General features: G+C 41.3%; 1 protein-coding gene across 1 annotated transcript in view; it reads left to right on the forward strand.

Annotated features, from left to right (window-relative positions):
- The first annotated feature begins 4,579 nt into the window (after positions 1-4,579).
- CPE (carboxypeptidase E) overlaps positions 4,580-24,602 on the forward strand; it is a 57,330-nt gene continuing 37,307 nt past the window's right edge. The window contains exon 1 of the mRNA XM_075709290.1: positions 4,580-4,862. Within this exon, the coding sequence (XP_075565405.1) occupies positions 4,580-4,862 (283 nt within the window). The remainder of the gene's footprint in view (positions 4,863-24,602) is intronic.

The raw sequence follows: 24,602 nt of genomic DNA on the forward strand, positions 1-24,602 counted from the left end.
TCAAGCCTGTTCTCAAGGTACTGGGAAAGCCGTGACTCTTCATATCTCAACCCTGTTTTGCAAGCATCCAAGAAATAGAAGACATTTTGGAGGTTGGTAATAGAAGCCTCTGTCTTGAAGACAAATCGTCAAGTGACCAGAGCTGCTAGGTATAGTATGTGTATATAGTCAGCATTCAGGTAAGTTTTGTAAAAGCTTCTTACATCTCACAAGTTATCTCTACCTGCTTGTCTGGTAATTTGTCAATGCTGAGATCAGCTGTTCTCTTTTTAAAACTGATTGGAACTATTCTATTCCTATCATTAATTTCTTAATTGAAACCCTTACCAGCTTTTCTGTGGTGTGACCTGGTCTTTTAGGACATACATGGTTTATAGCTGTTCTTTCTGAATAGTTGTGCCGTGTTAATGCCCTAATTAGTCTTCCAGAATTTTTCCAAGGCTTGAAAATGCAATATAACTGAATGTCAGCAGGCCAAAGGTAGCCCTCCTCAGAGGGGGGCTTGAAGATCAACTAGTGATTTGGTCTTGCTGATCTGAACACGCTTCTTCCTTATGTTCAGCATCCTACTTGCTTATTTGTATGTTAGAAAACACCGTCTTCGTCATGCAGTATAGTGCACCCTCTCACTTCTTACCAAATACAAACCAGAGAAGTTTACTGAGTATTTCCATGGTGTCGTTAACAGTACTTTGTTATTAATAATGCTAGTACCTGATCTCCTTCATAGAGTGTTTTTAGGATTTCTGTTGTTCCTAATGTACTTCTATTGTTTCTAATGGACATAGCTTTAGGGTTCTTATTTTGGGTTATAAAAGAAAATAGTTGCTTCAGCCTGCTTGTCTTGCCACACAAATGAAAAAAGTGCAGAGTTACTCAAGTCTTGTAAGCAGAACTCTGTGAGTGTGAGGGGTTTTTTTGGGGTTTTGGGTGTTTTTTTTAAGATTTATTTATATACTTGCTGGTGAGTCATGAATTGCTGAAAAAGATTCAGGCAAGTCAAAAGTATTTGAAAATTTGAATCACATTCAGCAAATTGTTTTGGCCAAAAGAATATAATGATATGTAAATACATATAAGTATTATATATATGTTTGTATATGTGTATTTGTCTATAAATATGTATTTTTGTAAATGTTAATAAGTTTTCTTCACTATTACCAAATTATTTAGGCAGCATCTGTTAGCGAAATATAATCTACTATTTGGTGTCATATACAGAGGTAAGAGAGAGGTAAACCAGATTTGAAATCTGCTGATGAGGACATTTTCTGTACAGGGGGCACTTGAGCTGTATTCCCTGCTCTAATTAGTATTATTAGCTTACCAAGGCCGTACCCAGAAGCCTGGTTATGCATATAGCCTGGGAATGCCCTTGGGGTTAGAGTATTCCTCTGAGACTAAGGCAAGTGCAAAACCTTTTTCCATATTACAAGGAAATTTGGCTTTTGCCTGTGATGATAGTCATCATCTCTGAACTATGGAAAATAGGAGGAGGGATTGGATGCAAAGGAAGTCATCAATTTATTCCTCCTGCTCAGCTCTGCGAATGTTCCTAAGCTCCCTGAGAATCTAATTGTTGTTTCTTAATCCCTTATGAAAAAGAAATTAGTATGTGTGAACTCAAAATGAAATATTTGATAGTCTATAAAATGCCCTGTTTTACACAAGATGTGTATGTCCATGTGTTTTTATAAGTACTCATTCTCTTAATTTTTTTAGGAGTAGGAGGTTAATAAGTATGGAAATTAATGGAAATCCATTCAGACCTAGTTGTGAGACTGATTTTGTGTAGTGGAATAATAATTCACTGTTTGAATAGATGAAAAGAAATATATGATTTCTGAGCCTACTTGTATCTTCTAGTGACACTGTATTTTGGGGAAATAAATTTGAAGGGAAGCCAATGAGTGTTGTTACACTGCACAAAGGGTTTTTTTGAATGATCAGGAAGTTCTCCCAGAAAATGATACTGTAAGTCTAAAATCACAGCATCAGCAGATTTCTTTACTTTGTGTATAAGGCACAAGGGAAAGTGATGAAGAAAACAAGGAATATTTAGCCTGTGATTAAGGTAGCCAACAAAAGTGATAAAGGATGTGAATCTTGAATTCTAGGTCAGCTACCTTTACTTGTAGTTCATTTTGGAGCTCTGAGAGCATTGCACATATTGCACATAATTCTACAGTGGTGTGAAGTCATAAACAAATTCATAATACAATTCATGCTGTTAGGGAGAAGTCAGGGGGATGGCACTTCTGTGATCCTAAATCCGAACAGTGATCTTGGTAAGAGAAAACAAGGTATCAGGGAGTCTCTGTACATCCAAGCCTTGCAAAATGCTTAGAGCCAATGTGCACTTGCATTGTCATAGCCCCAGAGCTAATGTGACCTGATATGATAGGCATCTCCCAAAGTTTTCTAGCAGTAAGAACGGAGAGTTGAAGGCTCCAAGAAGTGCCCTGAAGGTGCCTTTGCACATGGTTGTGTTCTTGTAACCCTGGAATTAAACTGGGCAGAGAAGCTTCTGAGCCCAGTTGGCTTTGAAAGATGGTGAGCTGACCTTTGGTTCTTGCTATGAACAAACACATCAAATAATCCCGGACTGACAGTCAGGACACTGAAAGATAACAAGTATAGGTGGATATAGACAAAAAGATATATAAGTATTTATATATAGTAGTTGCATTTTAGATCTTAGAGATCCTTTCCAGCCTTAATGATTCCTAGTTTTTACTTTCATTAAAAAATAATCCAGCCACCAAGCCAGGAAACATGAAATTACTTCTCTACTCTTAATTGGTTTAGTGGTGGACGTGGTAGTGTAGGTTAATGGTTGGCCTGGATGATCTTAAGGGTCTTTTCCAACCTAAACGATGCTATGATTCTGTGATTTTCAGGTCTGAGTTTCAGATGTTGGATGAGTTTCTGAGCTGGTATATCACCAAGAGTCAATGAAGGTGTTCTCCTAGAAGACATTATCTCCATTATCTTCTTGGTTGGAACTAGACAACCCATAATTTAGGAAAATACCCGTAGGATGACAAAGGATTATTAACAAATCTTCCTGGAAGTTGATTCAGCATAAATTGATGATGGAAGGCGATGTTACACAGGCTGACACTTTCAGCTTAGCAGGTCAGGCTAAAACATGTATTAAATTACTGGGGACAAGAGTCTATTTGTAGAAGGATGAAATGGATGCGTGATTTTCAAACTTTTCAAAAAATTTTGAACCTCTCACAATTTTCCAGTGAGGCTTTGTGTCCTTTAAAAATAATTTTAAAAAGCTGATATGGAAGTTGCATTTAGCCATTTGCTTTTATCAGTTGTCCTTTACAGGCTGTTTCGATGCAGTCTAAACACCTATGCCTATAAAAACAGGTTGAGAAAACAGATGGCTTCAGAAGCCCTGTAGTATCTGCGGTCTAGACGAGACTGTGATTTATTAGTATGTTGCGAGAGGTTCCTCACAAGAGCATCCCCACTGAACATAATGGGGTGTGCTCTCTAAGTAAGTATTCTCAGTAACAGAAAGTCTTGCTTTATCCTTTGCTTTCTGTGGTGCAGCAAAGCTACCTTAGAGATGATGAGCAAACTACCTTAGAGATGATTGTTTATAGTTTTCCCTGGGAGGCCAATCAAATACATTTGTGTTGTTCTGCAATAGTACTAGCTGAACCTTTCATGGAGCACTCTTGTCTGTCCATTTGGAACAGGCTGCCCAGAGAGGTGGTGGAGTCCCCATCCCTGGAGGCAGACGTGGCACTTTGGGACATGGTTTAGTGGGCTTGGTGGTGTTGGGTTGATGGTTGGACTGATGATCTTAGAGGTCCTTTCCAACCTTAATGATTCCTAGTTTTTACTTGCATTAAAAATAATCCAGCCACCAAGCCAGGAAACACGAAATTGCTGCTCTACCCTTAATTGGTTTAGTGGGGACTTGGTAATCATAGAATGCTTTGGGTTGGAAGGGACCTTGAGAGATCATCGAGCCCAACCCCCCCCTGCAGTGAGCAGGGATTGAACCTGTGACCTTGGCGTTATTAGCACCATGCTCTAACCAACTGAGCTAAGTAATGTTAGGTTAATGGTTGGACTGGATGATCTTAAAGGTCTTTTCCAACCTGAACGATTCTATGATTTAGGGTTTTGCCAGTGGGTTAGCTCGACGGGACTGCATGAATGCCGTGCAGAATGAAAGTATTTCACCAAATAAAAATTTAAAAAAGCAGTGTAGAAATCGTGCCCAGGGATTCCTCGAACGCTTTTCTCCCCCTGGACACGGCGAGCACTTGATGCAAACCGCTTTAGTGGCTTGCCCCCGCACCTCGCCGCTCTGCTACCGCGGGGCCGCGCACACCCCGCCGCCCTCCGCGGGGAGCCCTCGCTCCTCCCGCCGCGGCCCGCGGAGACGGGCGGAGCGCCCGGTCCCTCCCCGCTCGCTCCCTCCCTCCCTCCCTCCCTCCCTCCCTCCCCGCCGCCTCCGCCCGCCCCCCGCTCCCTCCCTCCCTCCCTCCCTCCCTCCCGCCGGGGCCGGCGGCAGCTGCGCGGCCGGGGGCGGCGGGCGGCGGGCGGGATGGCGCTGCGGCGGCGGCTGCGGGTGCTGCTGGCGCTCTGCGGGCTGCTCGCTGCCTGCCGGGCGGCGGAGCCGGCGGGGGCCGCCAGCCGGCGGCGCGGGCTGAGCGCCGAGGGGGGCATCTCCTTCGAGTACCACCGCTACGCCGAGCTGCGGGAGGCGCTGGTGGCCGTGTGGCTGCAGTGCCCCGCCGTCAGCAGGATCTACACGGTGGGGCGCAGCGCCGAGGGCCGGGAGCTCCTGGTCATCGAGGTCTCCGACCGCCCCGGCGAGCATGAGCCCGGTAAGCGGGGGCTGCGGCGGCGGGCGGTGCCCGCACCTGGCGGCAGGTAGCGGCGGGGCGGCGCGGGGCTGCTGCCCGGGGCTGCTGCGGCGGGCGGCGGGCAGGCGCCGTCCCTCAGACACCCGCTCTGGTAGCGGCGGCGGCTGCCGGCGACCGCCTGCCCTCAGCGCGAAGCCTCTCGAGGTCTCTCCCGTTGGATTTAGCGCCCCGCTGAAGCGAGAAAGGCGCTAAAACGGCGGCGAACCAGCAGGAGATGCGGCAGCCGCAGGGAGTGAAGGCGCTGCCCTCCGCTCTGCGGGGAAGCACCTGGTGCAGATGTGCGGGAAGGGAAGGCGTTGGCCTCCCCGCTCCCTGGCACGAACCGAGCTGTCGGGGAGAAAAGCATCGGTGATGGATGTGCCTGCGGGAGCTGGGTAACGCGGCCAGGCCGCCTGCGGAAGCCGTGCGACCGCACCGCGCTTACGGGCGTTTGCGCAGATGTCTTGGGATACGCGGTTATGGGTACCTGGGGTTTGAGACTGGTTTTTTATAAAAGGGGATGTGATTGACACCGTGCATTTGTTTTATGCCTACGAGTGTGCGCTTCTCATCGTTTCCAGTTTCAGAGTTGATAGTATCTCTTGTGTCTGCATGTGAAAAGGCTTAATCTTGAAAGCTGCTCGGTACCTGAGGCCCATCCATAAGCCACCTGCAGTCATGCCTTCACATTTCCCTCGTTAGGTTACAGAACAGGCCTGAAGTCTGATCTTTAGGTGGACATGTGGATTCTGTGGGTCTCTGGGGATTTGTTCCGTACAATTAGTGCGTAATGTTCTGCTTTATGACCTGAATATAACCTTGCTTTGCGTCCTCAAGGGACTTACATTTTTTCTGACTGCGTTAGGGCTACTGAAAAAACTTAGAGGTCATAGGATATCGGGCGTGAAGAAGGCAGGGTAGCAAAGCGTTGGCTTGCAATGGAGAATGCAGGAGTTGCAGTCAAATTTGAAAAATCTCTTTGCGGTATGTTGCCATCTTGATATGAAGGGTGATCCTGAAGGTAAGAACTAATCCATTGCCACTATGTAATTTGCATGCTGGAATGATACACAGGTATTGTTGTGGCTTTGTGTTACTGTCGGGGGACAGTCGCTACAGCTCATTTATTTGGCACTCTGTCAAGCCAGCTGAAACAGGGACAAAAAGAGCACTCTCTGCAGTCTGAGATGGGGCCGTGGCTCTTCCCAGAGACATGCCTCTTCTCCCATTGGTGTCAGGGATGTGAGAAAGGGTTTGTCATTGAGCCCAAGCAGAAGAGAACCCAACTTTGTATCGATGAGTGATAGCAAACTGCGGAAAAGAAAATTTCCTGTGCGTTGCGTCCCCGTATAAGCTACAGTGAATGTCAAGCATTTCCTAGGGTGTGCTCAGTCCCTCACAATGGGAGCCCTGTAGACAAAAATGCCACATGTTGTAATGTCCAAATCCCATGTCAGGGAATGCGATGAGTCCTGGCAATCTTTAGTGGTGGATGCTGAAAATGCTGGGTTTTGCAGAGGATTAACCAGGGTTCGAACCAGAGCAAATTCATTCATATTTAAATCCTCAGTTTCATTCTGCAAGGTACTGAGCATTTCTCACAAAGTGGAGAGCTACTGCAGCTTTCTTTATCTGCAGGGGCACATGAGAGAAACTCGGGATCTTTTTAGGAAGGGCAACGAGCCAGACCCCATGCCTAGTTATGGTTATGCTCCTGGAAATAATTGTAAAGGCAGCGTTAACATCCCTGCTTCTTTGTTACAGAGCCTAAGCACCTAAATATTATGCTAATGGTTGCATTAGAGGTGTTGTATTCTTAATAATGTGCCCTTTCTTCTACTGTCTAGTAAAAGGTAGCACTGTTTATTTTTCTGTGTGAGCTTTTTTAAGCTGTGCAGTTAAAGAAGTGGAGCCTTGTACCAGCCTTGGCCGGAAATACGAGGTTGATTCTGTACCTCTTACCTGAGAGGGGATCCTCGCTCCCTCTGAGCATCCACGCTTGATTCCCAGGGCAACAACAGCAATACGGATATTTTGTTGATTAAAGCTTGCAGGATCAGGACCTGATTTATGATCATCTATTGTTAAAAAATGATAGAGACATTCGCAGACACACACATAGTTATTTTTTCTTTTTTCACGACAGGTTAAGAAGTTGTTATTCCTGAACATAACCTGTTCCTACAAGATATCCTGAGTGTCATGGGGTTTATTTTAAAATATATATAAGTATAAATGAAATATATGCTGTGGCTCATAGGTTTACGGTCTGTAGAGAGCTCATGCTTCTAGAAACCTGGTGGATATACAGAGATGGTACCTGAATTATCTAGTGAGCTGCTGTGAAAACAATAAAAATGTTTCTGTTCACTCAGTGAGCAAGTTGATGACAAAATAAATTGGGAAAGTGTCAGCAGAGCATCAATAAAGACTCTTTGTGCTGACTAAAGAGGCTTTGTACTGAGTAAATCAAGTACTGCACATACATGCGTACATTGCATAATCACGCATATTGTATGGCCGTGCAGCGCTGTGTGAATGCATCTGATTGCATGTAAGCATATAAATCAACTTTGATTTTAGAACATCAGCTATTTTTGAAAATCAATTTGTAATACACGTGCAATATTTGAAAAAAAAATGCATGCGAGAAATCGGAAAATTTTAGAAATGTGCTTCAGACTTCCAAAGCAACTGGAACAAATCCTTAGTGAACGCAGCAACTGGAACAAATCATTAAGGTCTCATCTTTTGCTGGCGTAAAAATACATTATGAGGATTTTTTTTTAAAGTCCTGATACTGCATTGGAAACCAGAATGACTCCATGTGAGCTGGGCTGGTTTCTTGTATAAGCATACAAAGTGTCTTGGCAAATCTTGGAAACCCAGATTAGTCACTTGGAAGATGAGCACGGCCTTCACTGAGCTCTTCCCAGGGACGTGCTAAATGCCAGAAGCATGCGAATGCCTAAAGTTTCTGATCCCACATTAAATACTCGGAGAATGCGCTGCCTTCTCTGCAAACTTGAACACCAGGCCACCTGTGTTTCCCTTCTGGTTCATGCCTGAGTTTGTTGTAATATTTCACAATTTTTTTTTTTTTGCGGCAGCAGTTTCTTTAGGCTGATACTGCACCCGTATGGGAGATTAGAGCCTGCAATCGCTGACGGAAAAGAAGCCCTGGAATAAGGCAAAGCAAAACCCGGAACTGAAGATAATTGGACTTTAACAAACAGTTTTATACTGAGGCAGCTGTTCCCTTCAGATAACCTCACTTTGAGTAGGTGGGGACTAGAAGGTTAAGGCAGAGGAAGACTTGAATGAGACTATGTCAGTGGTTAGGTGTAGAAGGTATTATATGACCCTGGATTGGAGTGATCAAAACGTTTTGGAGTGGCTTTGATTACGTGAGAAAATACAATTTTTTTTCCTTGTGCTTGCCAAAAATTGGCAAAGTTGACAGAAGATGGTGGATGGTGAGGTGAGATAGAGAGAGGAGAAAGAGATTGTGGGAAGTTGATGATGCACCAAGCGAAAACAGAGGACAGTTGACAGTAAAGCACAGATGATTTCTTGGACAAAGTAAACAATATTTTGCCTTAATTCAGGTGCAGGAGAATACTAACTGCTCATGAGAGAGGAAATAGGCTCTTGCTTCGGATACCTGATGTTCTGTTGAACAAACACCCAATGGATGCTGATCTCTTGAGGCTTTTTTTATAACCATAACTAAGCTCATTTGGGGCATAAGTTTGTATTCTTTAATAGCAATGAAATATATTTAGAACTGATTAATGCCAGAAGCAGTTCCTCTACCATTACTGTTCAGCCACTTGTTTAGGCATGCTGCCACTCCTCACTCATTTGTACCATTGATTTTGGTGGTGCAAGATCAGTCCCATCCACTACTGCTTCAATTTGAATGTGAAAATGAAACATTTTGACACTTGCAAGATTCATAGATTGGGGTTTTTTTAATGTGAAAAAATTGCAGATAAAAGTTTCTTTCAACTCCTACTTTTTTTTAACGAATTACTAAGATTTTTATAGTGGTTATTTTTCAGTGTTTAGTTTTGTGAGGAAATCCTCAAAATAAGGCTTATTAACTGACTGGTTATGTGTGTTAGAGATACAGGCTCTGAAAATTACTTTGGCATCAAATGGAGGGGAGAGAGGATGGATGAAAATACAGATTTTGTTACAACAAAATGATCTGCAAATTTGTGACATTTTCATCAAATTTTCCATGCTACAGAAAAGGAAGCAGAAATCCTGAAAATAGGAGAGTAACGGCATTTTGGAAACAAAATATTTCATGTTTTTTCAAAGCAGCATTTAATTTAGAAGGTTTTTTTCAGTGTTAATGATTTTATGGTTCATCCTTCTCCCCACAAGCATCTTTAAAAATACTTTAAAGAGAAGGAAAAGGTTTATTTGCGGTTGAGTGAAACATCTGATTTTCTAGAAAATGCCATACTTTGGACTTTCAGTTTCGAACAACAACAAAACGTTGTGAGCTGGTGAGGCAGGAGCACACCACGCATGAGGTGAGTGGCACAGTTGTGACTTGGGGCGTTTGCAGGACCCCGTGGGTGTGACTTCAGTCGATTTTACGAGGCGCAACTCGGCTACAGTAATCCTTGGGACCCGTCACTTTATCAAAGACCCCACTTGGCACGGTGAGGAAATGGGTTGGGTGGGTCAGTGCTGGCACTGAGCCTAAATAAGCTGCTTGACTTTCCAAATTGCAGCGCCTGTACTGGCCCCCCCAAAGGCGCCCAACATCAGGCTCTCAGTTTCTTACCCTCCAGCCCTGCGGTGCTGCAGCCGTTTCCTTCTGCAAAGACATAATTATATGGTGACTAAAAGAGAAGTGAAAATCATGTCTCTACTGTGTATTAATGAATGGGGAAATCCAAGATGTGTCCACTAATACAGAAACCATACCTGGGTTTTTTTTCTGTCATTTGAAGCGCTCCCTCCTTCGGCTGTGGCGGCAGCCGTGTGAGCTAATATTTTCTGTGATAAGAAATTGTGACAAGTAAAGCTGACAAATTCACAGGGAAAAAAATTGTTGCTTGTAATGTTTGTATTTCACGGGTGCACAAACCCCATTTTTTTAATATTTTTTTTAGATGATTGTGGTCTAAATGACTCTGCAGCCATTCCAGAGAACCACGAGCAAGTGCTGCTCTTTGAAAAGGAGAAGCAGCAGCAGCAAGAAGAACCAAACGTGTAGGAGGCTGCCGCGATTTCAGCCCAGTGGGGGCAGGAATCTGCTGTGCTGTCTTAGCGTGGTAGCGCAGGAAGGAGGAGACCGCTCGATATCACCTGTGGGCCTTGCGGGCTGCCCCGCTTCAGACGGGCGAACGCAGCGCTCGGGTCAGTGGTAGGGCATTTTAGCAGTGGTGATGTTAGAAAGCATGCAGCTCGGTCTCTTGGTTACAGTGATGTCATCAGATGCGGCCGTTCTAATTTTATCACTTACAAGTAATTGCATTTGATTTTGTAAAGCTTCTTTTCCTTACGCTGGGAATTTGGAAGGAAAAATCTTGTGAGCTCTTTGTTGGGCCCTGGTAGTATTTCCCAGTTTTGCAGAGCATTAATACAAATTGTATATGGCAAGAGCTTGTTATTAAAACTAGATATTAGAGTGCACACCTAATTTTTGCATGCTTGAGGTTTAAGCAAATGCCAGTTTTTATCAATGGCCACTTGTTTAATATTCCCTTTCTGGAGGGAGGTGTTGAAGGATCTGGGGCTGGTCCCTGGTAAACGCCAGTGCACCGAGTTCATATCCATCCAGCTGCATTGCATAAAGGTAGGGCTGTAAATGGGTGGATGTAAGCAAAACACTTTGTATCACGAGTCCAGGAGATGCTGTGCTGACCACCTTATGCTGTTACATTTTTCTGTCACAGCTTAGGTTTGCAATCCTCTTTAAAGGTGAGCTGCTCTTCGGGCAGCAGGGTAACGAGCACCCACAGTGCCAAACCTGTGAGCAGGGCAGCTGCTGGGGTCTCTGCAGGGGTGCGTAAAATAAAATGCAGACTAAAACGTGGTTGAACCTGTTATTCACATAGCCTTCTGCATTTGGATTTTTTCTTTCCTTTGTGCATCAGGGAACAGATTTTTCTTTCGGAGCTTGTGAGGATGTTCTGGCTTTCCCATCAGACGCCGCAGAGGACACGCTACTGACGCGCCTTCTGGGAGTGCAAATCTGGGGCTGGTTGTACCTCGCTCATTCTGCAGAAGACTGAGAGGCTGTAATTAACTTGCCGGCAAAATCCCTTACGGGCTGTAATGCCACTTAGGGTAGCCCCACTGGAGTCTCCCAGCCAGGATTTGGCCAGGGATAGCCTGTAGCAGCACGATTTTAATGCTGCCAGCGTTCAGAGTGGGATGTCCAGTGTCCCTCACAGATTCTGTAGGTTGCACAGGTCTCAAGAGGGCTGTAGGATTTGCTGGCAGTAAGATGGCTGGCTGTACATGCTGAGTGAATTTCTTAAAAGCATCTGTTTTATTTTTAAGAGCCTTGAACAACTTCATATTTTTTTAGAATGTACTTGGTAACACTCAGTTTTATGAAAACAGATTTTTCTTCCTTAGTATTTTCTTTCTTAAATAAATAATATTTCTGAATTCATCCTACCTTCCTATCTCAGTTTTAATGTTCAGCTAGAAACAGAGGTGTAGAATACCAAGAGAAAATTGTGCTCACAAAACTGGTGGAAGTCAAGGAGATGTAGGCACATTTCTAGTTGCATTTGCAGCTAGTTGTTAATGCCATTCACATTCCCATTGAAGTCAATGGAAATTCACAGTAAGTGTGGTTAGGCAGCTGTGCTAGGCAGTCTCTTCAGTGTTTCCTAGAGAGACAATACCCCTACTGCAAATTGCTTCACTGGCTGAGGTATTTAAAGACTTCCCTTTTTGTTAGATCATTTTTAAAAGGGTTAGGAGAGGCTGTGTGCTACCTGCGAAAACGCTATAGATCCCAGCTGCTGTATCTCAGAAGCGTCTCTTTTATTTGCTGGAAAAACACAAAGGGCAATCAAGCTGTAGCAAAAAGGGCTGTAATCATTAAGAATAAACATGACTCTAGAGAAGGCAGTTGGTTTATTTTTCAGGCTTAAAATTAGTCTGAGTATGCAGAGCATTCAGAGTTTGTCAGTCTGACCCAGGCTGGTTTTGACAATCCCACTCCTTCTGAAAGAGTTGATTACTTTAATTTCTTTTAAAGGGAAGAGATGTCATCACCTCCCACATCTGCAAAATGCCTTAACAGTTTCCAATGAAAACAGGAGGTGAGCCTGTTTTGTTGTTGGTTAGGATTAAAGGGATGTTTTATTACAGTGACATCAGTGCGAACTCCAGAGAATTAATGAGAAGTATATAAAGCACAGTGATTTCCTAAGATCTTGTGAGACATCTTGTTAAAGGCAGTAAATTGTAATCATGTGATTTATCAAAAAAGGCCTTGCTATTGTATTGATTCTTAAACAATTTCTCCTGAATAAAGTAAATTATTTTTCTATAATTTAGTGACCAATATCTCAAGCCTTTAAATTATACAGAGGGTGAAAATTGCAAGACAGGTCTTTGTATTTCATAATAAACACAAATATTTGGTTGTAAAAATGGAGTTGCTACTAGGCTGAGCCAATAATTTAGTATTAAAACTAATTTAGAATTAATTCTGTGTTCATTCCACCTAATTTCTGTTTTCAAATGTGGTATATGATTTAGAAGCCTACATGCTATAATCTCTCTTTGCTGATTAGCAGGTAGACCTCTTGGCTGGGCTGCAGTGCCCTCTGAAAAAGTCTTTTTTTCTCTACTGACTATAAGAGGAGCCGACATTGGGTAGGCTTCTAACTTAGGAACATGTGCAAGAGCTTATGGTTAAGACCTGATGAATCCCATTCTTTGTGTGTCATCATGTAAGGTACCTTACTGTGCATTATATGCTTGCTTTGTGAAACATACTATTTATGAACCCTATCTGATCTTTTCTCAGCAGATTAATTTATATTGTTAAGTCTTCATACCTATTTAATTCGTATTCCTCCTAAAAGAAACAGTCATGTGTCACATCTTTTTTTGGTCTACGTTTTCTTTTTAAACAAAAGTCCCATGCATGTATTACTGCAGACTCTTGCTTATTTTTTTCCTGTTGAGTTGGGAATTAAACTGGAAAAAAGGTTTGTAGCTGAATTCTCTTAAAATGTTGTGGAATCAAGGAAGAGTGAAAACTGCAGTGTGTACTTTAAGGCTTCTGGGTCAGTTAATTGCAATAGTGGGTAGAATCAAGAGCAGCGGAGTAAAGGGTGTATACTTCATATACTTCATTTTGGAGTAAGTTGCAAATCAGAAGCCAGGGTTCAGTGAATTCAGTGGGATCAGAATGTTATCTTGGAAGCTTACTTTCTTGTATACTGAGGCTAAATGATGACACTAAGGGTCTTTGTAGTTAAAAGGTTGAAAACAAAAGTCCTTATCAGTAAAATGGTAGCAGGGTAGGGAGGTTTGGCAGTGTGACATCAACTGAGCTCTTTTGGCTGCCGTGGATTTGCGTGTGTTATCTTAGGTTTAAGGTTGAAATCTGGTGCTGTATAAGGAGTGGGTTAGGAGCTCTGTAGAACAACAGTACTGGAGAAAGCCACTTGACTTGCTGGGATTTGGGATTTTGGAATCGGAGTTCTGCTGTATTATGAAGAAATGATGGTATGTACTGTGACATGATAGCTGCCCTGTGGCACTGAAGTTGTCACCTTGCTTACTCCTTTCAGGTGGACTGTTGGGCATGAGGGCGCTAGACTAAAAGTGTGGTCTTGGTCCATAGGGCCTTTCCCTTTGGAATGGAGGTTTCTTGCAGTGCGCTAATGTTGTGCTAGCTGGTTCAGCACCGGACTCATCTTCCCATGACAGCAGCAGGTAACAGGGTGATTGTCAGACGGGTTTGGTTCAATGCGAAGGCACACATTAGAAATGTGTCTGTGTAGCTACAATGGCTAGGTAAGAGAGAGAATCTTGTATCATAAATCTGTGGTTGGCAGTTCAAAGGCAGTAAACATTTGGTTTTAATTAATTCTTTTTCTGAAGTGAGACATTTATAACTGTATAAGCTAGTAGCTGCTTCCTAGTAGTTGTTGTATTGAATGCTGAGCAAAACCTGACATCCTTGTTTACTTACAAATTAAGTCCCATGGAGCAAGCGGAGATAGTCATTCTTTGTACGGAGCTGTTCGTGACCATGGAGCGTGAGCTGCCTAATTTACAACCAAAGAAAGACACTGCCATGGCTGCAGAGCCTGCCTGCAGTGAGAACAGTCATTGTATGCCTTTTTTAATACTTATCCTTAGGTGTGGATCTGCCTTAAAGGCAAGTGGAAAGAATTGTTTGATCAGGTGGGACATCCAACCGGCCAAGGTTTAATGAGCTGTTTTCTTGGCAAAGGCATCCTTGCTGGTATACCAGTCTAATGATCCAGTAGATTTTTTTTGGTATCAAGAAAGTGTGAGGTTTCTAGCTGCAAGACGTGTCATTTGAATGTCCTTTTACTTTTGTGTCCCTCAAAAGTAAAGGGAGCCCACGGTGTGACTGTCTTTCAGTTACACATTGCTGTCCTTCACTGTTATGAACAGTGTACTCCTTGCACATTTATAGTTCAAAATTAACCTTTTTTTCCTATGTTGAACTGGGGGTTTTGTAGTTTTGGCTGGCTCTGCATTTTGGCTTATTGCACAAAAACACAGTTTTAGAACTATAAGCAAAATCAGGCTGAGTCTACAACCTAAATATACACTTTTTACACATGTAAAAGATCGTTACTTCAAAGGGAGCTTTATGGCTATGGTAAGCTGACTCTCTGTGTCAGATTTTCCACTGATATAAAGTAGACAGGGTTTAATTTCTCCTCCTGCCCAGCTGCTGAGCATCTGCAGATCAAACTGAAGTCACTGGGAGCTGTACATCTGAATCTTTGTTACAAGCACAGGAGGCTTATAAATCCTAATACTCAAGCCAACTTGCGTGTGTGCCCTTAAAAAAGAGGGCTAAATATGACTTTGATTCTGTAATAGCCTGCAGTTAAGGAATGAGTGATCAAAGTTTATGCCTTTCTGAATGAAATGTCATCTTTCTTTTTGGTGACATCAGTACATAGTGGGATGGAGAGAAGAAAAAAGCTGTGGGGTTGGGAGCTGGGCTATCACATGTTTAAGCTTTAAACATTGTCATTGTAGGAGGCTGTTTCACAGAGAGGAAAAGTGGTTTTGTGATAAAGGATGTCTGACTTCTTTTCTGGCTCTGCCATGTATTTCTTGTCTTTTTAAATAAGACCACCCTCTCCCTGTGCCTCAGGTTCTCATCTATGTGCCTAGCTTCTTATCTTCCATGCTGCAGGTTAGTGTGTGGCTATGCCACATACCCTATATATATTTATATATATAAAAATAAATATATATATACACACGTACTTGAAAGACGGCATGTGGTTCAGCATTTAATCTACTTTTAAGATGCTGTTCCTACCTGCTTCCTGCCAGATTTTTCCTAGTTGCAAATAGCCCCAACATTTGTGCTGACTGAGCTATGCTAATGGACATAAGGTGAGGAGGAGTCAAGTTTCTCTCCGTGTTTACCTGCTACAGAGACAATTTTTGTTGTTGTTGTTTAAAAATCCGCCTTGATAGCAGAGGAGTATGAAGAAGGTATCAATTCTCCCTTTTCTCCCAGTGCTGGTAGGTAGAGTCACAACAGACATCTATATTTGCAAGGTTTCCATGTGTTGCAGTTAGGGGAACAAATCCATAGTGGAAGTAAATAGTACAAATCTTCAGTGGAAATCTTATAGTACAAATCTTTAGTGAAAAAGTCTATAAATAAACAGAAACAGAGGAGCATCTGTTCCTTGATACTCCATGGAACAGCTGATAAAAATAAATTCTGTATTGTAACGGTAGCCAATACAAAGTGAAAAAGTACCTGACAACGGAAGACCCCCTGAACAGAGAAGTTTAAAAGCCAGCAAGCTCATCTGACTTGAAAATTGAAGAGTTGTCTGAAATAGATGTTGCCATGGGGACAGAGAGGATTAGCAGCCTGAGACTGATTTCATTGGTCTGCTGCTAGCACAAGTTGCTTGTTTGAGTAGCATTAATGTGTTGTCTCATGCTGCTTTATATGCTGAGACCATCTGGCATGAGTGGTATTTAAAGGTGCAGTTCTGCTATGGAAGGAGTTGGCCGACATGGTTTTATTTATGCTTGTAAGATGAGTTCCCAGAGTTAAGAGGTCTTTGAAAAGCTGCCTCATGCACTAAAAATATTCTGAAAAGACACAGCGTGTACAAAGATGAACTGGGGCTTTGGGAAGCAGCACAGGGAATTTCAGAAGTTTGTTTTATACTCAGTCAGTGCGCATTTAAAGTATTCACTGCACAAACATGCATTTAGGCATGTTTCTTCAGGTGTGGATGTGGAGGCAGCCACGTTTCTCTTTTCAAAAATAAGCCTTTTCACTGTACACTGCAAAGCTGCTTGGGAGCTACAGCTCCACCACCTTGAACAAGCATGAGATCGTACTGCTCATTGTACCGTGTATTAAGGAAAACTATGTCATAGAGTTAAATGAACAAAATAAGGTCTAACCAAACAGAGCCCTCTAGGTTACTTCAGAGTCCATGCTTTCAAGAAGAAATATTTTCTTTTAGTTTGACTATATACCATTGAAAGCGTATTTTGTAGCAAAGTATTTGATAAGAAAGACAATTTGATAGAGACTAAGATAAACCTTATCTTTGATCTATTTATAGTTGTGAGTCTTCATCAGCTTTCCTTAATACCATTCTGGAGTGGGAGTTATCTTCCAAAGGAGCTTATGTGATAGTGCTGACATTCCTCTGGCACTTGTAAATTTTCACTATTTTTTCTTTGATAATTGTTATCATGATACTTAATAATTCTCAAGAATTTTTCCCCAGACAGAGATGGATGGTTAAAAAGTAACCAAATAATAGCCAGAAAATGTTCCTGTCGGAGTTTATGAGTTCCAGTGTAGAGGTCTGTCTGTGGCTGAGCATCATAGGAAAAGTGGCTGGAGGGAAAACTAGCTGGAGGCTTTGTTCTCCTGGACAGACTTAAAACTATTTGAAGTTAAATCTTGATAATAAACTGTATGAACGCAAAGGAATGGAAGCATTTCTACATTCTCAAGCTACTGGTGTTCTGAAGTTACTAATGAAAAGCAATCATAATAGTGTTCTAGCAGCTGTGTAACACTTGTCCACAGATATTGATGTGATATTCATTGGATATTGGTGGTGTACTGTGTAGTACAATAATAAAATGAGATGAGGACTTGGGATCTATTTCGCAAATCTTTAGGTTTTAAGCTTTTATTCTGGAGCACTGACTTTGATGCCAAAATAAATTCTTTATATAACTTCACTTCAAATGCAAGACCCAAGAAATACATAGCTGTGGATGTTCTAGCTCCTTTGAATAGCTTTAGAATGATTATATTTGATGCTTAATGTTTTTACAGCTTAGTTCTGTTTTCACTCTGTCAGAATGAATATAGGGCACATGAAGAAAGCCAAATAACTTATCTCCCCAGCCCACTCTCAAGCCCCAGTTCCTTGTTTGCAAGTCAGTTCGCTCCCAGGGTTTTTCTTGAAGCTGGTCATCCGGTTCTCTCTAAGACAAAGCTTGGGTGCAGTTTTGGGGATCAGTTCACCCCAAGACCCACCTCACAGTGATATGGACCGGACTGCCACAGGACTGCTTGCTGCTGTTACCCGTGAGACGTCTTCCAGTGTTACCTTGTCATGTCTCACAGTGTCATCTACCTACTCTCACAGCACACCTAGGGCATGCCACACACTTTCACAGTCTTGTGCTATTAAAATTGGCCCGAGAGGCTGTGACACAGCCCTCACATGATTGCAGGCACTTTGAACTAGATAAACCGACAAGTAATTACTTCTTAAAGACACCTGGTGGGGCCCATTGTAGCCTTGTCCAACCGTGGGGATGATCAGAAGGGACTAGCCCTGAGGAATGAGGGCGTAAGCCACCAATGCCACTTGGCACGAGAGGTCTCCTGGGTGCCCTTAGCAATGTAAGCATAGCCATAATTGCTGGTTTCCAGTTTTATAAGCAGAAGTTATAGTTTCTTGAAAATTATTTCTACTTAGAAGCTTAATTTCTGGAGCTGTCTGTTTTGGCCGGATGCTACTTCATGCCTTTGTAGTATTTGGTTTGTTTCAGTTCTCCAGATACTGAAATCTGGCATTTCAATATTTATAGTCTGGGAATGAACTTTTTTTTTTTTCCTTCATTCCATTCATTTCTAAGGATGGAATGCCACTTCCGTTCTTGGTACATTTCTATAGCACTTAAATGAGCCTACTGCAGCTGATTAAACTACTCACAGGTTATCTCAGTGTGAGGAAAGATGATCGAACTGAGAAACAATACCACCTGTAATAGTGATTGGGCTACTTAACATTATACTGAGTTGCAAAGTCTGATGACTTGGACTGTCTGAAATTGAAATAGTTGGAACTAGGCTTTCTTGTCTGGAGAGTCCAACCCAATTCTTTAAATTTATTGTTAATGTGAAGTGAAATGAGCGTAGATGAATTTGTCATATATTTTGCGATCTATTTTACTGGTAGCCCTGAAAACTAATGATATGGAAATGTTCATTTGAAATAACCAGCCATAAATGGCTAATGACAAGTTCTTCTCGCAACACCATTACAATAGATCTGTAGATCCAATAGATCTATTTTAACAATACATTTTCTATATTCAGTGGGTTACTTTAACAGAATTCCATATTATGGGGGCACTTTCAGAAACCTGTAGTTAGAAACAGCTGACTCATCAGAAGGAGAAATGTCTCCTGTACAAAGAATCAATAAAAGGCTCCAGAAATGCTCTGCTTAAATGTAAACAGAGCTGCTATTAGATTTATGCTTCCTAAGCTTTGTCCCAGGTAAATTGCACCTTTGGATAGCGTTCCAGTGCTACTCCAGTAATCCCAGTGAAATCACTATGTCAGGCCACTGAGAGCAACTTTGAGAAAGGTATTTGTTCTGCCTGTACCTCAGTTCACCCTCTGGGACCCTGGAGCAATAGTGCTTGCACAGCTTGCAGGAATCTGTGGGACGGAATCCTTTGATGTCTGTGTTGCCCAAACACCACAGAAACTGCAGATATTAGTGCAATCCAATCCATTTTTCATTTTATCCTTCCTAGGAACTGAAAGGATTAGGATAATCTAAACCAAAAATACGAATTTGACATGGCTGGAGGAGGTGGAGTCTCCTGTTGCAGGTCCTGCTTAAGGGTTCTTTAGTGTCCTCACTAATGACTGGTGACATTGTCTTCTGCTCTTACTCAGCTGCGCTCTAAGTACTGGCTAGAACAGAGCATGGTGTCTCTATAAGTTCCTTATTCACTTTGTAGCAATATTTATTTTAAATTGCTTTAAATACATAACACAGATCATGTGGTTTTTTCCAGCGTGAAGTAGATTGGTGTGAGGCAGGACCTTGAGCATCATTCTACTAACCAGAGTTGGGAAGAGAGCTGTATTTTGCAAAGGACTGGTGAGCATCCAGAGCTGAACAGCTTACAATTTGCTTATTGCTGGTGCTTGTCATCTGGGAGCACTTCCCAGACTATTTCTATTAAAATTAATTGCATGGACATTGAGTTAGAGAGACCTTACCCTATTGCTGGTATTAAAAAAAGTAGGTCGAAACCTTTATGAGCTCCCAGTTCTATTTTAAACTCATTGCATCCTGGAAAGCTGTGAATGGCATTTGGGTTTTGTTTTGAGTTGGGTTTTTGTTTTTTTTTTTGATACAGGGATCCATTTAAAACATTTTTCTGTTTCCTTTCTTCCTCCTCCTTTCTTTTCACTATCTTTTATTTTTCTTCAGGTTTTTTTTTTTTATCACTGCAGTTGTCTTAAAAGCAGCCTCTCAAAATACAGCAAAGGTGAAACAGAGCAGAGGAAATGGAAGAGACTAAAGAAAGTGTGGTTTTGGTGCAGATTTGTAGACTTTCAGTTTTGTCCACCCTTCAGGCTGCATTATAGTGTCTATCAAGATTATACTATCTAGAAGGAAACTGTAGCTGTAATTTACAACAAGAACATGGCATGTTAGTCGGCAATCTGTTTTTAACATTGTGGTTTAGAGCAGAACTTGTCCTTTCTGTAGGAGGATCTCTAGCAGAATCTCAGGAAAATTGAAGCAGCTGCAGCTGTAAAAGGAAATGTACATTAAAAATGCCAGAGAAAAACCACAGGCAAGGATCCTCCTATGCCATTTATAGCTCTGTGATTACACGTCCCTTTCAAAGCTTTGAACAGGATAGAAATCATGTTTACATTTAGATACATAAAAGGAATAGACAAATAATGGCATCAGTGGTTCAGCTGATGATTGATGGCTGCAGTCTGTAATAAACTGGGATCTGTCATTGCAGTTAGTGTCTGAATAGAAACCTCTGAGAATCAGAGCATAGGAGTACAAGAGGCAGTGAGTGTGCAGGGTCTTACCTGGTGTATAGGAGTGGAAGGAAGCAAATGAAATATTGTGATAATTTCACCATTAATATTTTTACAGAAAAATGCTGATTTAGTTATTCAGATTTTCATGAGCAGTCTCACCAGGAGTGTGGATCAAACTCTTCCAACTGATTGCTTTAGGTGAGGGATAGGTTGATTTCAATGCAGTCATCATCCTCCTCTATTACTTTCCCTTTGGTTGCCCTTGTGTTACTCTCTGTTGTTTAAAAAACTATTGAGATTAATGCAGCATAATTTCTCTTTATGTTTACTTGGCAAATTGGGTAGCATGTTTTAATTTCTGAAACAGTTTATCAGAAGTGCACTGAGTGCATTTCAAGAAATGTATGTCAAGAGTTATTTCTTCCAGCTTTCCCATTAACTGGTTTACAGTGATGAATGCATCTTCCAGGAAAGCAGTCAAAATTAAATAGCATGAAAATCTATATGGGTTTCAGTTCTGCACACAATGAAGTCCATTGAAGCTTTGCCAGTGACATCAAGGGATCCAGAGTTTAACATATTACCTACACTGTTAAGTACTATGGAAGCGAGACAAGAGGGTGGGCTGTATGTGCCTTCATAAGCCATTATTAATAATACGAAATAACTTATAATAGGTTAAAATCATACATGATTGCGTGTGCATATTCATGCACATTTTATATCAAAAATCTTCCAAAAGGTCCTTGTAGAAAGGAAAAATTAAATCTCTCAACCATTGGCTGCATAGAGGATGTGTTCCTTCGGAGCTGTAGTGGAAGCTTATCAATGTGGAAGTGAAGGTGCACTGATCAGTGGGGTAGTTGCTGAGCTGATCTTTAAAGCTCACTGAATGCTTAAGAGGAGAAAGTAAATTTAAAGATCGGAAAAACTTACGTTAGTCCTTATCTTAGATAGGATTCCACACTAAAAACTAGATACTTGGCAAACTTTCTAGCCCTTCATATTCATGCTGCAGTTACCTTTTCATAAAGCAATGACATTAAATGCAAAAAGCAGCATGGTAAATACTCAATTTTAATATTCTTAAAACAGCACTGATGGCATTCATTGGCCACAGCAGTGAAGTCTCATGGAGACTTCTGAGTTAATTTCATCGAATCATAGAATTGTTTAGGTTGGAAAAGACCCTTAAGATCATCGAGCCCAACCATAAACCTAGCACTGCCAAGTCCACCACTAAACCATGCCGTCCCTAGGCACCACATCTACGTGTCTTTTAAATACCTCTAGGCGTGGTGACTCAACCACTTCCCTGGGCAGCCTGTTTCAATGCTTGACAACCCTTTCGGTGAAATTTTTCGTAATATCCAATCTAAATCTCACCTGGCGCAACTTGAGTCTGTTTCCTCTTGTCCTATCGCTTGTTACTTGGGAAAATAGACCAACACCCACCTCACTACAGCCTCCTTTCAGGTAGTTGTAGAGAGCGATAAGGTCTCCCCTCAGCCTCCTCCACACTAAACAAGCCCAGTTCCCTCAGCTGCTTCTCATAAGACCTGTGCTCTAAACCCTTGACCAGCTTCGTTGCTCTTCTATGGGCAGGGTAGGCCAAGAAGTAGCCAGTGGTTTTGAGATTTTGTTAATTCTTCTCTTTGATTACCAAATGACCCCCAGATCATCTGAAGATAATATACGGATACACACAGTTATGCTTGATCTTGTGTTGTAAGTTGTTTTATATCGTTAACAGTGTGCACGGTTTAACAGATACAATACATGAAGCCCATGCTCTTTCCTTGTTACTAGTCAGTAATATAGCTAGTTTATGATGTTCTGCCTTTCCTGATGTTATTAGCAAAGCTTTAGTGGTCTGCAGTGTGTGCAAAATTGGTATTCTGATTTGGTTGTCTTTCCTGTTTCCTTGGCTATCCCTAGTAGCAATTATAATTTCAGACTACTTCAAAAAACAGTCTCTTACTAAGCTCTTGGGGCAATTAAGAAAAACCAAACACCAAAAACAAAGAAGCAAGAAACCCGTTCCAAAGCTACTTTGTATTTTCAAAGCCTTACAAAACAAAAATGTATTTTGTTGACTTTGAAATGTCAAAAATCACATCTCTTGTCTCTTTTATTTGTATTCCTTGATTTCCTGGATCGGTCAAGACTCTGTATTGGGAGTGGTCATAATTCTCCAGTGGCAAGATTTCACCTTGAGGAAAGAAAGAGATTTTTTTTTTTTTTCTCTGATATAGTTTGGTTAAATAAGTTTTAATAAGAATGAAGAATCATGTAAAATTACCCAACTACTAATCAGAGTTTTAAGCATGAAAGTACAATTGAAAAGCATGAAAATATAATTGAAATTCAAGTCTCAGTTTGCCATTCTTGGTGCATCAAAATTCTCCAGTTGTTTATTAAGTCTTTTTGCAGGTGAATTCTTGGCATACGTTGACCTGTACTTTAAAACTTCAAGCATTATTATATGTTAAAGAAAAAGATCTTTTGAACTTCATGGCAACTCTATAAAAGTTACAGTATGCTCAGGGGAGGTTTCTCAGGCCAGCCTGCTTGCTCGACTTGCAAGAGTGAGGCCAGTATCTGTAGCACTGCAGACACAGTGCTCCTGTCTCACCAGAGGATCGAGGCAAACCAGAATGCTATTGGTAGGTGACAGAATGAAAGATACCCCCAGAAAACAGAATTTCAAATGTTCACATTGGGCTCAAAAGCCTTTAAGATCTACTAAGCCTAAACTGTGTTCAAGTCAAGAGCTCGCTTTGTTTGCAGTTCCGTAATTTCAAAGGGGATAAACATAAATAACTTTAAAAAGGAAGTGGTCTTAGAGAATGGGAACAAAAATATCAAAGGTAACTTTCTAAAACTTTCTCATGTATTGAAGGGGTAAGAGCAGATAGGTTAGTGGCATATGGTGAATATTGAATACTGTTTTATTTACTTCTCTACAAATAGAGAAAAGAAATAAAAGAATCTACCTAATGTTAAAGTCTGTGAAAGCTCTTTAGATAAAAAGAAACAAAATTTTCCCAAGAGTGTTAGTGTGTTGCTATGTGAACAATTATAATGCAGTAGCAGAAAATGTTTACTGAGTGCCCACTATTCTAGGAAGGATTTTCTGTAGGCTACGTCAAAAGAGAAAGAAGTGTTTTGATGCCAGTTAAAAAGATCTGTCCATGTTGTGAGATTTGTTCAGTAGTGTTTACTCTGAAGGATCATGGCAAGCCTATTTACCAAGACTTGAACAGACTCTAAAATTGCTGAAGAGTTAAGACGACATTCAAGGACAATTTCATTATTTTTAATTATTGATATATGGGTAATATATATGGGTGAAGGACAAATTTATTCAGAAAGAGATGCACAGACCCATCCCTTCGTAGGGTGTCTACCAAATAACTAAAAGTGTGGTTGTACCAGAAAGTATACTTATACTTGTTTAGTCAAGTGGCTGAATCCAACGGTATTGATGAAGATATGTTAGTAGAGGTTTTCCTCTATGTTAACAGAGCTTTTCCTGAGGGTCTTTTGAGATGACTGTGATCTTTGGGTGCTTAAACCTGCATCTCCATCACTGTTGTCGCCCACTTCGGTAGATTAAGCTTGTCCATGCTGCTGTCATGCCTCCATTTACAAGACTTCCTCATGCAGTATGGTTGTTGAAACTGAAATCTGGGGAGAGGAACAGGATAAACACCACATTCATTAAGGCAGCGTCACAGAATTTTTAACGAGGACAGATACAACTTTATTATGTTTCCTAATAATCTGGAGCTTGGCACCCTTGGAAAGAGGATCTTTAACAATGTGAGGCATTAATTCCCAATGGGATTGGCGGTATTGTAATATCCAGGTATTCTGTGAAAATAAGGAAGCAAAGAAATCTTGCTTTGTCAATGCTGATCACGTTATTGACATGCTGTTATTAGGTTTTCCTTGATATTTTTGTGTGAAATAATGTCCCTAGCTGATATCACAAAGGTGATGTTGACTGTTCTCATTGTCTTGTTGATGCCACTACGTTATTAAACTTCTTAAAATTGACTTTTTTCACATTTCCCTAATAATGAAAATAAATATAATTTATTAAAGTAGTCAAATTGAATATAATTGTACTTACTACGATTTAGTTCATTTTTTCTTTCTTCAAGGAAAACTTTGGAATTAAT

This window comes from Pelecanus crispus, chromosome 4 (genome assembly GCF_030463565.1).
Source record: "Pelecanus crispus isolate bPelCri1 chromosome 4, bPelCri1.pri, whole genome shotgun sequence".
NCBI classification, from domain to species: domain Eukaryota; kingdom Metazoa; phylum Chordata; class Aves; order Pelecaniformes; family Pelecanidae; genus Pelecanus; species Pelecanus crispus.